Source organism: Ochlerotatus camptorhynchus, unplaced genomic scaffold (assembly GCF_037179485.1).
Source record: "Ochlerotatus camptorhynchus isolate MF236.1 unplaced genomic scaffold, CSIRO-AGI_Acam_v1.1 ptg000352l, whole genome shotgun sequence".
NCBI classification, from domain to species: Eukaryota; Metazoa; Arthropoda; class Insecta; order Diptera; family Culicidae; genus Ochlerotatus; species Ochlerotatus camptorhynchus.
The window spans coordinates 133,992-149,704 of NW_027040840.1; the positions used below are offsets into that span (position 1 = coordinate 133,992).

The 15,713-nt window shown below is 39.3% G+C and overlaps 1 protein-coding gene across 1 annotated transcript in view; it reads left to right on the forward strand.

Moving 5' to 3' along the window:
* LOC135709155 (angiopoietin-related protein 2-like) overlaps nucleotides 1-15,336 on the forward strand; it is a 54,503-nt gene extending 39,167 nt beyond the window's left edge. The window contains exons 2-4 of the mRNA XM_065231372.1: nucleotides 14,224-14,314; nucleotides 14,370-15,146; nucleotides 15,219-15,336. Of these exons, the coding sequence (XP_065087444.1) occupies nucleotides 14,224-14,314; nucleotides 14,370-15,146; nucleotides 15,219-15,336 (986 nt within the window). The remainder of the gene's footprint in view (nucleotides 1-14,223; nucleotides 14,315-14,369; nucleotides 15,147-15,218) is intronic.
* Nucleotides 15,337-15,713: the final 377 nt, after the last annotated feature.

The following is a 15,713-nucleotide window of genomic DNA, read 5'->3' on the forward strand; positions in this document are numbered from 1 at the left end:
AGTGTGGCAATTTAAAAGCGCACGGTCCTTGGTTCTGGCTTATCGAGTGGGGATGGATAGACTGTTGGTGAACTGGTGCACAGTGAGGTAGGTATACTGCGTCCTCCAGGGAACCGTTCCTTGGGTGGCACTTGCTACAATCCACGGAAATGGGTGCTTTCATTGAGTGTTGGCAATTGAGTCGAGCTGGCACTTGTTTTCTTTAATTTTCCTTCATTTCACCCTTAATGGTATCAACTTGAGACGGTGTGAGCAGAAAGCCGGGCTTGAATCCAACCGGTTCGGCCGTTCTACAAACGTGATAATTGGGCGAGTTTATTAATCACGGTAACGTGTTCGGTTCATTTAGTGAACATAACTAGGGAGCAATACTCCGTACAGTTTGGTTGATCTTGAATCAAAATCAGCTTATACTTATTTCTGTTTTACTTGAAATTTCGTCTACTTCAAAAATTGTACGTTCAGGATCTACGCCCATAACATTAACATTAACTTCATTTGTTTATTAGAAAATTTCCACTCTTCTCAACTGACCTATGTCGACTTCACAAAAAGGGTAAAACCGTCTATAGGTGTAGAGCTGTTTTCATTCAAAAGCAAAAAAAAATATCCTTGCAAACTTCTCCATAGCCCTTCCCGTTTTAGTCTGGAAACTGCTTAACCCCATAAAGAGCTAAGTATCGTCAGGAAAAACAAAAATCCATTTAAAACTATTTATACAGAACAAGGAAAAAATAGCCGACAGTGAACGAGACTGCTACACAGGAACTAAACAGGACGATTGACACACCAGCAGCCCTCAAGCTATTCGTTCGTATGTTATATAGGTACGGATCCAGGGTTTGTGCTCCGCGGAACCATCCTCCCACTTCTCCACGTTATTGCACGTCAACGAAGAACGTAAATATTTGTAAATTACAACAATAACATTTCTCCCGACTGACGTTTGAAAGGAAAAACTTTTATACCGCCCGAATCGAGTCGAGTCTCGAGAATGCGGGTGATGGGTTGAAAAATTTCCTTGCCTCCGAAGGTTGAGAATGCCACATGTAGGTATATGCTTTTGTGTTCGTTTGGATTGCGAATAAAAACCGTTCCTTTTATAACAAGTTCAGTTCCGGAATGGTTTTAGCAGGAGAAGTAGAAGGATATGCTGAGTGTCAAAACGGGAAGAGTGAGACATATTTGGTAGAAACAAATTTTGAAAACACGAACGCTGGCATATTGGCGCGAAACTGCGGATTGTTTACTGCAGTCGTTCAGTGAAAGTTTTAATGGTACGTTGGGAAAGTTGATGATGAATGCAATATCAGATCACCGAAAAAAAAACTTACAAATTCGGAATCGAGTTAGTCAGAACTTGATTACTAAAATGTATGATAATTTTTCTTGGATCGTAATACCGTAAATACATTCCAATATTCCAACGGTTATTGTCCGAATTTACAAAGGTTCAATCTTACCCTAAACCAGGGTTGTTTCCACTCACTTGCTATAAAAAGATGTTTTTCGGAATTATGAAATCATGAAATAGTATAATGATAATTAGTACTTGTAAGTTACAAGAAGAGGTCATGAAGTATATGTTTGACAAATAAAATCTGTCAATATTGCTTTCAGTGCATCACAATCAGCGATTTTACGACTCGTGAGCGCTCACTCAGAGTGAACGCTCACGAATCATAGGATCGCTGATTGTGACGCACTGAAAGCGAAATTGACAGGTTTTATGACTCAAACGCATACTTTACACCCTCTTCCTGTTACTTAAAAGTACAACATACCATTATAACATTTACTGATTGCATAATACTGAAAAATATTTTTTATAGCAAGTGAGTGGAAGCAACCCTGCCCTAAACTAATCTTACTTTCCCTACTAGCTGGCTTTTCCTTTCTCATTCTCACATTTTGACTTCTTCTGACCACCGACCGTCATACCCCGTCGATCGTGCCAATATCCCATCGGTCGTCAATCATGCCGATGATGATGTCATTGCGACGCAGAATAACATCATCTTGATAGAGCTGCCCGTTGACATGCGGATGATCCGGTGACTGCCATCCTTCCGGAATGTTCTCGTCATTGTGCTGTCTCCTACCAATGATCACTCTATCGCTTGCCAAATGCTGAATTTATCGCCATCGTCTATAGATCGAACGGTTGCCGACGAGATTCTCTCCACTCATGAATCGTCATTTCCTACATGAAACATGTTCTTTACTGAACCAGGATTTCGTATATAGGTGTAGTTACCCTCAGTCATGGGCAACTGAACCAACCGGTGCGCACCGTGTGCTGGTTCGTGTTCAAAAAATACTCCTGTGTTTATGTAAGCGTGTACCCTGGTTCGGTTGAGTTTTAGTGTACCAGTGTGTTCTAAATCAAAACCGTGTGCCGGTTTTCGAGTTGATGTTCAGAACCGCAGCTTGAAAACCGAAAACCGGTGTGCTAGAATTTTGGTTTTGGTACACGAGATATAAACCGTGTGCAGGGTTCAATTATATGTTACCAAAACCGGGTATACCGTTCTTGGTTCGGAACATTGGCAAGAATTAAATAGCAGTGCTCCCAAAAAGGTGAGTAAAATATTTGTACCAAGCGACAGTTATTAATTCAATTGCCAAATATTTTGATAGACAATATTGGTAGCGAAGGAACTAGAAATCATTTTGAAGTCTGACAAATACCCTTCGATATGGGTATTTTTGGAGTCCGCGTGACGCCTATAGTCTGGAAATCGATAATCGATACCTTCTTGAAATCCAGAAGGCGGCATCCTGTTGCAGATAAACTGAGAAATCCTGTCAAATACCCTTCGATATGGGTATTTCTGGAATCGGGGTGACGTATAAATACCGGAAATCAATGTCTGACGCCATTTTGAAATCCAAGATGGCGGCTTACGGTTGTAGGAAAACTGGGAAATACTAGCAAATACCCTTCAATATGGATATTTTCGGAATCGGGATGACGTATATAGACCGGATATCAATGTCAGACACCATCTTGAAATCCAATATGGCGGCTTCTGGGTATATAAAAACTGGGAAATAATGTCAAATACCCTTCAATATGGGTATTTTCGGAATCGGGGTGATGTCTAGAGACTGGAAATCAATTTCTGACGCCATTTTGAAAACCAAGATGGTGGCTTCTGGTTGTAGAAAAACTGGGAAATACTGTCAAATACCCTTCAATATGGGTATTTTTGGTATCGGGATGACGTATAAAGACCGGAAATCATTGCCAGACACCATCTTGAAATCCAAGATGGCGGCTTCTGGTTGTAGGAAAACTGGAAAATACTAGCAAATACGCTTCAATATGGGTATTCCCAGTTTTTCTATAAAGGGAAGCCGCCATCTTTGATTTCAAAATGGCGTCAGACTTTGATATCCGGTATTTATACGTCATCCTGATTTCAAAAATACCCATGGTGAAGGATATTTGACGTTATATCCCAGTTTTTCTACAACCGGAAGCCGCCATCTTGGATTTCCAAATGGCGTCAGACATTGATTTCTGGTATATATAAGTCATTCTGATTTCAAAAATACCCATATTGAATGATATTTGGCATTATTTCCCAGTTTTAATATAACCGGAAGCCGCCATCTTGGATTTCAAAATGGCGGCAGACATTGATTTCCGGTCTCAAGACGTCACCCTGATTTCGGAAATACCCATTTTGAAAGGTATTTGACAGGTGTTTAAAGGTGTTTAAATTTTTTTTTCTATAACCGGAAGCCGCTATCTTGGAGTTCAAGGTGGCGTTGGTTGACGATTTCCGATCTCCGCGTGACACCGTTTCTGGAAATACCCACATTGCGTAATACATCATTTGAATTCACAGTTTTTCTGTATTCAAAAACCGCTATTTCGACTTGACACTGCATTATATTATTCATCAAATACAATTTCTGTTTAGTTATCTGCCATCACTGGCAATTCTGAATAATGCGCACCACGCACATAAACACACAACAGTACCGGATCGGTTCTTGAATTCAAAACATCATCCTTGTGAACACAGAACACCGGTACTGGAAAATCAGAACCGCACCGTGTGCAGCAAACTGGTGAACACGGTGCGGTGTTACTTGCAACTACCAAACCGAACCGACAGCAGCACCATACACTCGGTACAACAGATCAGCACATTGGTTATGCTTTAGAAAACCGTACCGGTGCTGTACCGGTGTTTTGCCCATCACTGGTTACCCTAGATATATATTTTTGCAGTTTGAGTCTGATTAATGACGACAGTAAAGTAATAAATAGCATTACGGGATAAAATGTCAGCCTAGTCCCTCACTTCGGCCTATCAAGCAAATAACTAATTCATTCAGCAATAATACACAATAGTAATGAAAAACTAATGCCACATCTGCTGTGGCATGGTAATCCATAAATGAATTGCCTATTTGTGGGACAAATTTAGAACATTTATTGCTTAAAAAGTGTAGTGAAATCTTCTTAATTTTCGGATTTAGGGTGCCATGATCTTGCCGTATTATTGCACTAACGAAAATCTAGACTTCGGTGGTCATAAAAAACCTGATAATGTCATGAAATGAAAGGACTTACCTTTACTAGCCTAATAAATCACTATTGCAATTTTCACTCTTATTTCAAATTTAGAAGATTTAACGCTTTTAGTGCTATACAACTATGGGCCGAACATTAGGGACGTAATTTTGAGAAGTATTCCTTAATATTTTAAATTTGTCCAACCTCTTAACGGAAACCCTTTATGAAGAGCCTTAGTGTGTTGGTTTATTTCCTTTACATTCCGTTATAATTGCTTATCTTTTGACAGATACGCGTATTTAATCTACTACTTGCAGACTTCATCAGTGCCAAGTACTCAACACCACAAGTATTCTTTATTACAGTACTTTCCCGTTTTTTATCAGCCCCATCTGAAATTTTACAAAAACGGGAAGCTGACAAAATCGGGAAATTTTTTTTCAATATTTCAACCATCAAAATGATTTCAAAATCAAGTTTAACAATTATTCATTCACTATTAATGGAATTACTGATAAATGTTACTACTCTACGACAAACGGACCACCAAATGTCTCGAAAAGTTTGCGTACGGTTTGTTGAGCCGGTACTTACTGTTCGGTTTCCTTAAATTCCGCTTGATTTTCAGCGCTGCTACCAAGGCTGAACCTCCATATCTCAGTATCAACGTAAATACACTAGCCAGGAGCCGTCCAGAGATGGTCGGTATGATTCTGGCTACCGCATTGATGGCCTTCGCTGCCTTCTCGTAGGCGTATTCTACGTGGCTATTGAAGTCAAACGGTCGTCGACCATCACTCCCAGGCACTTCAACACGCACTTCTAGTTTATTGCGTGCTCCTCAACGGTAATTTCTGACCGCTGCAGCGCTTTAAAGTTACTATTGGTATTGGTATTGATACCATCTCACTTTTGTTGTGAGCGATCTGCAGCTTCGCTACCGTGAGACGACGTCGTCCGCAAAGCCAACAATCTCAACTCGTTTGGGTAGCTTCAGCGTTAGACCGCCTTTTAAATCACGTTCCAGAGCATTGGACTAAAGATGGAGCCTTGTGGAATTTCCACCGTGATCCTAGTCGATCTCTGTCCCATATTTGGCTCGTAGATCAGAACCCGGTTCTGGAAGTAGCGTCGGCCTTCCAGCTGGAGCTGTTGAACGCATTCTTGACGTTGATCGTTGTCACAGCGTAATATCGATCTTCTCTTCACTTCTGTTTCGACGCCTTCTCGGCTCTCTCGACAACTGTCCGAATTGCATCCACTTTTGCTTTTCCTTTTCGAAATCCGAACTGAATCTCCGACAATCCTTGCTCACTCTCCGTGCATTTCATCAGCCTGTTCAGGATGATCCTCTCCAAGAGTTTTCCGAGTGTATCCAGCATGCACTGATACGAGTTGCTCGTTGGTGACTTCGTCGTTATCTCCCTCTCCGTCTCCTTACGATGTAGGTGGCCAGGTCGTTGGATCGTGCTTCGAGAAAAGTCCTTCCACGATGATCCTTCAGGTTCTCAAAGCACATTTCAGCGAGCATGACTTGATATCTGATCTTCGTAATCAAGACACGGTGTGCGTCGTTGGCAGCAGCGTCTCGAGCCAGCTCCAGTTGACAGTTAGACTTGCTCTGCTTTATCTCTCGATTATGTGCTCGGAACATTCCTCTACGTTCCTCTCTGTCTGCTTCTGTTCTTGCTCTCTGAACACGTCTTCTTGCCAGTGATGCCAGGTATACAGATTTATCTTTACATACAGATTACAGATTTTTGAAAAATATACCGATTTTTCAGAGTTATCAAAATATTTTACATAATTTTTATATTTCTTAATTATGATAAATAATAAGTTCGAATTGACTTGGAATCTTTCGAATGGAGTTCTGATGATCAGATATTCTTTTTTATCGTTGTAAGGGATATTAGTTTCCCTTTCTATTTGTTTAATTAAGCATGTCACATGGTTACAGATACGAAGATTAATTAAATATATTTTTTGTCAAATCGGTAAACAAGCCATTTTAAAAAACCCACAAAGTGGTTGATTACAATTTGTGAGTCGAAGAGTCAACTGAATATTTTTATATTTGAAAAGCGTAATTATAGATATAAAAATTATTGCATGCAATTCCACTAAACTTCCAGTAAAAGTTATGTATTATGTCCAATGTCCAGATAAAGGTTTTCGTAATCTCAAACATTAAAAATCAAATTCTAGGAAATTGTGATAGTTACTTCATTACGGAAATTTTCAGCCGGAAACAGATTGGTCTCTTATAACTGGTACTTAATGTTTTGTATTTTCAGACTGTAGAAGAGTTACAAAACACATCAAGATTGTAGGATTTCAAGATTTTTAAAATAGACAAACTCTTTAGAAAGCAATTTTTAGTCATTAATCATTATGCTAAACTTAGAACAAACTCCTTGTGAACTATGAATTTGCTCAATGGAGATTTACGTTAATCCGCACTGAGACCATAATACGGAAATTATACAGATTTTTGTCAGCCAGATACAGATTAAAAAAAAAATTTTGCAATGAAAATACAGATCTAAATACGAAAAAAAATGTGGCATCACTGCTTCTGGCTCTGAAACAACTAGCGCGGAGGGTGCTAATCGCCTCGTTGCAGGAGTAAGCTGGAGGTTTCACTTCAGGTCGCAAGCTCTCGTCCTCTGTACTGCCACAGGATTCCGTTGGCCGATGCCATATCGGATTGCCTGATGGTCACTATGGGTATATCCTTCACACACTCTCCAATTCATGTTTTCCACCAGCGACGGACTGCAGTCCGCATAAAGTGACGTCGATAATGGATTCCCGACCATGTCTGCGAAAAGTGCTGGTGGTGCCTTTATTGAACAGCCTTATTTCCAGCTTCACCAGAGCTTCCAGCAGAATGTGCTCTCTTGCGTTGGTACATCTGTTTCCCACTCTTCTGCCTAAGAATTGAAGTCTCATCCGATGACTACCGGTCTTCATCCGATCAGCTCTTTGGTAAGTCCAACCAGCGTTTCGTAGAACTGCTCCATGGTTCATCGAATGCGTGGCATATGAATATTCCGTTAATTATGGCGATCACGAAACCTGCTTCTTGGATGGAGTCTTGGACCTAGTTACCTTTATCGGGAGGGACTCGATACAGCTGTGCAGTGTCGCAATAATTGAGGTTTATTTGAGTTACCTCTGCTATTGTTGCGACAAAACAATTAAATTGGAGTGAAATGCTTGAGAATTCATTCTTAAAAATCAAACAGTTCAGCAAAATCTTAAGGCTGACTAAATCGGGAAAACAAGCTGACAAAATCGGGAGCTGACAAAATCGGAAAAGCACTGTATGGCCTATGAACTTTATTTGATAACTTTATTTTGGTATTGGTGAAACTATTCGCGATGACGCCGACTCTGTTCACTCCTATAGGAAAACCCCATAAGTAAATGTAGAGTTACGTGAAACAAAGCAGATCGTTTCTTATCATTTCACCCCACTGAAAAAAACCCGTAGTCAAAATGTTAATCTTTGTGTGAAAGGATGGGTCGACACGGTACACACGCTATTTCTAAACAACACAAAATAGAGAAGTGTATAAAAACAATTATTTTAGGAGCATTTCACCATGGTACAATTTGTCTACACGTTGATTTGTAGTGTTTCAAACTTTGAAACTGTTGATAATCTTTCTCTATCAATTCAAGTGTATTGCACATTGAATGACACTACTGTTCAAAACAGATGGATTTGAAGTGTTTTGTATATTTCAATGCGATGTGAATTCTGCAAGATAAACATCGAAAACATGAGTTGTGACTTCATCCTTATCAACCAGCCTCATATATGAGGACAACCGTGGTCCAGTGAGATCGTACAAAGACAATGGCAGCAGCACCAACAGTCCAGGATCAAATCCCAAATTAGACCCATTAAAAAAGTCATGGGTAAGTTCTGTCCTCTGGCACAATTTTGGAGTCTGTAAAGTAGCAGTCGACAAAGTAGAAATTGTAGAACATTGAACTATGATGTGCAAAGAGGGGGGCTGGGGGAGGGCAGCTGACCCCCCTAAACTCAGCAACACAAAGGCTTTCGGTTAAATTTTTATCGCCCCTGCCTAGCTCGAAACCTGGCTACGCTCTTGTGTGGAACATAGACTCCAAGTGTTTCACAATTCAAACCAACAGTGTTGAGACATGGTTCACAGCATAAGATTTACACATGAAATGGATGTGTTTCACAATAACAGCAAAATTAGGTGTGAGACAAATTATGATGACGTGTGGAATTTTTTGAGTGCTGATAATAGCTTCTTTTATTTTTACATGACCGTGGGGATGCACAGTGGTCTAAAAGTGCCAAAACGTGCGTTTTTTAGTTTATGCAAAAACGGTCTATTTAAGCCATATAGTGTCGGAGAAGTTTGTGCACTTAAAAAGCCCCTTCTATTAAGACTAGCTATTTCACGATTAATTCACCTAGCAGGGTGATGAAAATTAACTTTTTTTTTGTTTGTCAAGATAGCAAAATGGTGTCTTGAGCAATCTTTAGACAATATTAAAACAAACATTTTTGCTCAAACGTCAACCCTCTATCTCTTATGTTTGCAGAGATATGTATTTTTTTTTGTATGAGCCTTCAGAAAATCAGTTTTTTCAAATAACTTTTCAGGAAGTAATTTTTTGACATAAGTATGTTCTACACTAATGTTAGTTTTTTTTAAATACGCCATTTTGTCTTGGGATGCAAGTAAGCAGGTATGCATTGGGCTGAATTTTAAGTATACTTTCAAATGTAATCAACCTGGTTTGCCCAATTTTGCCCAACTTCGAGCTATTGACCTTGGAAATAGTGCTTATTTTGGATCAAAACCTTGAATATCTTAAGAAATATTGAGAATAGGGACTTGCTTCCCTATACAAAATGGCGTATTTTAAAAAACAAACATTTGTGTAGAACATATTAATGCCAAAAAAATTGCTTCCTGAAAAGTTATTTGCAAAAAATGATTTTCTGAAAGCTCTTACCAAAAAATGACATATCTCTGTAAACATAAGAGATAGAGGGTTGACGTCTTGAGCAAAAATGTTTGTTTTAATATTGTCTAAAACTTTGCTCAAGACACCATTTTGCTATCTTGACAAACAAAATAAGTAAATTTTTCATCTCCCTGCTTAAAAGAAGGGGCTTTTTAAGTGGACAAACTTCTCCGAAGACACTATATGGCTTAAATGGACCGTTTTTGCATAAACTAAAAAACGCACGTTTTGTCACTTCTTGACCATGTGGGATGCAAAGAGAAAATTTACAAAAGCAATCTGTCAATGTTACTTAGGAGCTAATGCATTGTTCGGCTTGCTATTACTTGACTTGACAGTTCGTTATATGAGTGGTCGTGAGATGATCTATTTGGCTCTATTTTTATTCTAACAGCACCGTGATTTATGTTATCTGGATCAACCGGCAAGAAAACGCTGTCTCTTCCTCATCAGTTATTACCAACCATGCAATGCGATCCAGTTCTTGAAACTGCCGAAAACATCAGCAGCGCTGGTGATACATAACATATTTAAGCTCTAACCATGTATCATTAAATGCGATAAGGTGGCAACAATCGTAATGCCATCAAAACCATTCTTACTTTCCCGCAATGGGCAGTTGAAAAATGATTTAGTTGTTTTCATTTTGACGAACACCATTTGGGTGAATCATGCCTTCTTATAAAGTTATTTAGAAAACTATACCTATTTTCCGCAACGTGGCACGACATATACCAAGCCTAATCATAGAGGAAAAGGAGGAGCTGTCAAATAAGCACAAGAGCACCAGAGAAATTCGGGTTCACTTTAGTTGTTCGCAGATGACAGGCGTTGCAGTTCTGTGGTTATTACCTGAATACTGCGAACTAACTCAAAATGCTTGTCATCTGGGAGCCGAGTCGAGCTGTCAAACAGGAGCCAAACATTCAAAAGAGCTCAGAAGTCATGTGGGTAATTACTGTTTGTACCACAAGTAAAGGTATTCCCGGAAAAAAAATAACCTTACAATTACAGTAAAATAATATAAAATCACAACAAAATCTATTGCCGACAATCGATCTTATTGTATGTATACCATGCAAGTAAATCTAAATTATTGCTATAAAAATAGATCTACTATACGTCCCATATTGCATGAATTTTCAACAATAGAAAAACAATAAATTCAGTGATAAATGGCTCAACTTTGTTCGGGAAAAAGTGATTTTTTGTATGGTTAAGATACATAACAACCCCCTTGTTCTATTGTAGATTTCCCATGTACCTCAGATTTTATGGTGCAAACCATAAATGCTATGGTTATTTTTATCGTTGTGAACAGTAAAATTTATTTTAAGTACAATAAATTCTATTGTATGATTACAATACATTTCATTGAACCTCTATCGTTCTTTTTTTTACGGGTTGCCACATACTGAAAACAAATTAAGACTTATAATTATGAAACTGTCGAAACATCAACCTTAGTAGGCGGAAAATGTAAATCATCGAACGTGTTGCTCGAATAAGTAAAGTGTTTTTATTTGATATCAATAATAATGCCAAAACTGGGTTTCGAATTGCTGAATCAAGAATTTTATCAAACTTTATAAGAGTCATGTGAGCTTTGTAAGCAGGTGCACTCCCAACACCATGTATACGTTATTTGTGAAGCAGAGAAGGAGGAGCCAAGAGTTCATTTGACAGCATGTAGGGGAAATGTCTCTAATATTGGCCTATGGATCTAAGATTGGGCCCATCGCTAAAAATCTGCTTTTTATCAATTTTATCTAGATGAACGCGTTATTGGGACGTTACTAATGGATATTTTTGGTTGCTATTGAAAATTTAGTCGATTGCTGAATTTATGTATGGGCCCAAATTAGGGACACTTAGGCCGACATTACCTGCATTTCCCCTATATACGATTTCGTGAGCTGTTTCAGCAAAACAATTTGAAGCTTCGAAAGATTTTCAAGAAAAACTACTCATCGTACTGTTTCTCGAACAGATCAGGAGTTCCACAGGGTAGCACTTTGAGACCAATGCTCTCTCTTTATTTGTGAACGATATAACGTTTATTCTACTACGTGGAGGTAAATTGTTTTTTGCCGATGACTTGAAGATTTATCTAGTCATTCGAGGCTATGCCGACTGTTTAGAACTACAAAACCTTCTTGAAATCTTTAATGATTGGTGTGAACGTAATTTTATGGTCCTGTGCGTCTCAAAGTGCTGCGTAATTAGTTTCCGTCGAACTAGGACTGCCATTTTGTTTGATTATAACGTTGCTGGAACTGCAGTTCAACGTGTCGATCACGTTAAAGACCTCGGTGTCATGTTGGATGAAAAGCTCACATACACTCGCCACTTCTCAACCACGATCGACAAAGCTAATCGACAGCTTGGATTCATGTTCAAGATATCTAAGGAATTTCGTGATCCTCTGTGTTTTAAAGCCCTTTACTGTTCATTGGTACGCTCACTACTGGAATTCGCGTGTGTTGTCTGGAATCTTTACCAAGCTGTATGGAGTGGACGATTCGAAGCTGTTCAACGCAAATTCGTCAGATACGCACTGCGCTATCTTCCATGGAGTGAACCGCTGAATTTACCACCGTATGCTGACCGCTGTCGTTTACTGGGTTTGGATACTCTTGCTAAACGACGAAACATATCGCAGGTCGTCTTCGTTGCTAAAGTTTTACTCGCAGAATATGATGTTCCTGAGTTACTGGCCAAAATTAATCTATATGCTCCTGCCCGAACACTCCGTCCGAGAACCTTGCTACATGAAGTAGTACATGCAACCAACTATGCTGCAAACAGTTCCTTTGTCGCCATGATTCATCAATTCAACGAAGCCTCTGACCTATTTGACTTTGACATCAATGCCTCGAGGTTTCGTCATCGTTTGCTGTTCGCCAATTTTTAATCTTTAATGAGTTACTACATTTAGATTTAAGTGTTTCATTGAGACTATCAAGTCAGATGGACTATAATAATAATAATAAATAAATAAATAAATAAAGATGTTTTTTTGCTCACTTAAAAAATCAAATCTACAGAGTTTGCAATACCCAGGTTATTACGCAAGAAGTGAAAGTGACGTCAACAATGTGTTTACGTATGTATGAGAATGAGTGAAAAAAGTTGCTCAATTTCACATGCTGAACCTTTGTAGATCGAGGTTGATCTTCGATAGAACGAAATTGCAATCATGTATAGACCCAATTTAAGTACAGTAAACTGACATAACATCCACGTACCTGGAATGTTTTCATGTCATCAATATCCGAATAATAAGAATATCCAAACTTACATGTTGAAAGTGAAACATCGACTGCAGCTAAATTATCACATAAGAAACGGTATAAAATGAAATTGATGGCTTCATATTACACCGAGGTCAGGGACAAACCCTAAGTATTTTTTTTCCTTGATTTGTTTTCCGTCGATCTTGTTTTCCGTGCTGACCACCAATGCTACCGACGCCAGGGAGGCAGCTCCCACACCTGGACCCTACGTATCGACCCATCAACTCATGAACCGGGGACCAACGGCTTTACTTCCCTTCCGAAAGAAGGCGTGATCAAAAATGCTATGCCTCAGAACATCCCGGCGGCGCCGACTGGGTTTGAACAGTTAACAATTTACAGTTCTTAGGCCTGATATTCGCAAAGGTTGAAACCCCAACTTGTACTTCACTATTTAATTCTTTGAATCGGTCGTAGGACTTCCGTAAAGTGGTCGTCATCAACCTTTTTTGAACTGACTGACACTTACCATCTTTTATTATTGTTACGTAATCACGCTGCCCAGGCATTGCTGTGCTGGTTTCATCGTCTTCAAAAAACTGCAAAACAAGTTCCTTCGAATCCTCAATCCACTGCCTAACATCGAAGCAATAGTGGAGTGTACACTTTATCGTTTAAAAGTTGCTTAGATTGTGTTGTCATATACCTGGTTGCGTTAAATGTATCTATAATTTTCTTAACTGTCTATGATCTAGGTAATACCGTCAAGAGCTGAAATTTCTCAGTTTTCGTTGTATCTTCTTTCGAAAACTTTTCTGTCAGCTGTTCAATAATTTCATTAAAATCGCCAGTTTTGTTATCATCTAAGTTTGCTTCTGCATTAAGTTCAAATATGTGCTTTCGAATAATTTCATGATATTTCTTCACAGCATAATTTACACAATTCATTATTTTTCATATCAATTGGTGATGTCAAAATACAAGATATAGATTTGTTGAAAAGTTCAATATTAACTGCTATGCCTCAGAACATCCCGGCGGCGCCGATTGGGATTGAACCCAGACCTGCTGGGGTCAGAGGTAGTCACGCTCACCACTACACCACCGGCACCGCTTAAGTATACATTTGTTCGGCCTAAATTTGGCATCTTTTATCGTTTGCGGTTATTGCTGCAAAATGCAACGCAGTTAAAATCGCACTTTTTAACAACGCTTTGAAGCACATCTCACCGCATCTACCACAACTGATAACAACAAACGAATTTTGCAAGCCTTTCAAAGACGATTGTATCAATAAAAGCGATGATGTTGTCACTATTCCATTCAGTTGCTTTCAAACAACGTTCAGAGCTAATAAGATGTCACGACCAAATTCAATCATTTGTCTGTTTTTGGTGACAACATTTTGTGTATTGACCATCCAATCGGCAGACAATGTGCTCTCGACTGCTCCGGCTGAAACCTCCGGCAATGGCTTTGGATATGAACTTATTCAGTCCAAGCTGGATTTGTTGGATTATCGGTAAGTTTAACTCATTTGGATAGGAAACAGACACATAATAACACCTCGTTTTCAGTTTTTCAGAACTATTTGTTCATCTGAAAGAGCAAGGTGAAGGGTTTTTGAACAACCAACGAAGTATTGAGGCCGAACAGCGTCAGCTGAATCTAATCGTCGACCGTCATGAGCGTAAAATCGTCAACCTAGTGGAAGGCATGGAGGATGCTTTCGGAGCGAACGTTAGTCTAATTACGGATCAATCGCGTCAGATTTTGGAACTGCAAACTTTCTGCTCCAATCACGATCACATTCAGAATGAACTGTTGAAGCTAAGGCCCAAGATTGCTTTAGGGATACCGGATTGTTCGGAAAAACTGAGATCGAGATCGGAGGTGTGTCGTATGTCAATTGCAGAACAGAAAACGACTGTCTACATGGACCAACATCGTTTTGGAGGGCATTGGCTGGTTGTGCTGCAGAGATTCGATGGGTCGGAGGATTTTCATAGGAACTGGTCTGATTATCGGAACGGATTTGGAACAGTTGGCCAAGAGTTTTGGTTGGGACTAGAACGATTGCATCAGTTGACGAAAAACACGGCGTATGAGGTGCTGATGGAAATGGAAGATTTCGCAGAAAATTATCGGTACGCTCGATATACTAAGTTCGCAATTGGACCGGAGGCAAACCATTATTCGGTGGATGAGCTCGGCACATACAGTGGAACGGCAGGTGATTCATTTACGGCGCACAAGTTGAGTAAATTCACGGCTCTAGATAACGGCCCCAGGAATGAATGCAATAAACCCTACACCGGAGGTTGGTGGTACTTTGAAGGACGATGTTACGACACGTGAGTTGAGCGTTTATGTTATCGGTTGAAAGTATTATTAATTGATGATTTCTTTTTCTCTTAAAATTTCAGTCACCTCACTGGCAAATGGGATAAAACCGATGGATGGACTTCGATCGTTTGGAAAAGTTTTGGATCACCAGCACATACTGCCTTGAGATATGCACGAATGATGATTCGAAAAGTTTGAATTTGAGTGGTTCCATTACTATTTTTACAGATTTTTTTTTGTATGATAAAATGCGTGTCATTAACTAACAATTTGTTGAGCAGGCCCAGGCTAAATATCGAATAAAAAGTTTTTTTTAATCATGTAAAATTAAAATCGAATGCCGCGACCCAACATTGAGCAACTACTCAGCTTTTCACAATTACTCTTAAAGATGGCTGGAGGCAACCTGCAACCGTTTTCATAGGAAATCTAATGTGGATTTATGTATGTTACCAACATTTAAGTTTTGGTTTCCGTAGGGGCAAGGGAACGAACGACTGTCTCGCGCTGCTTTCCACATAAATTCAGTTGGCTTTTGCTAAAAAGGAGCAAATGGCTTCTGTATTCTTGGATAT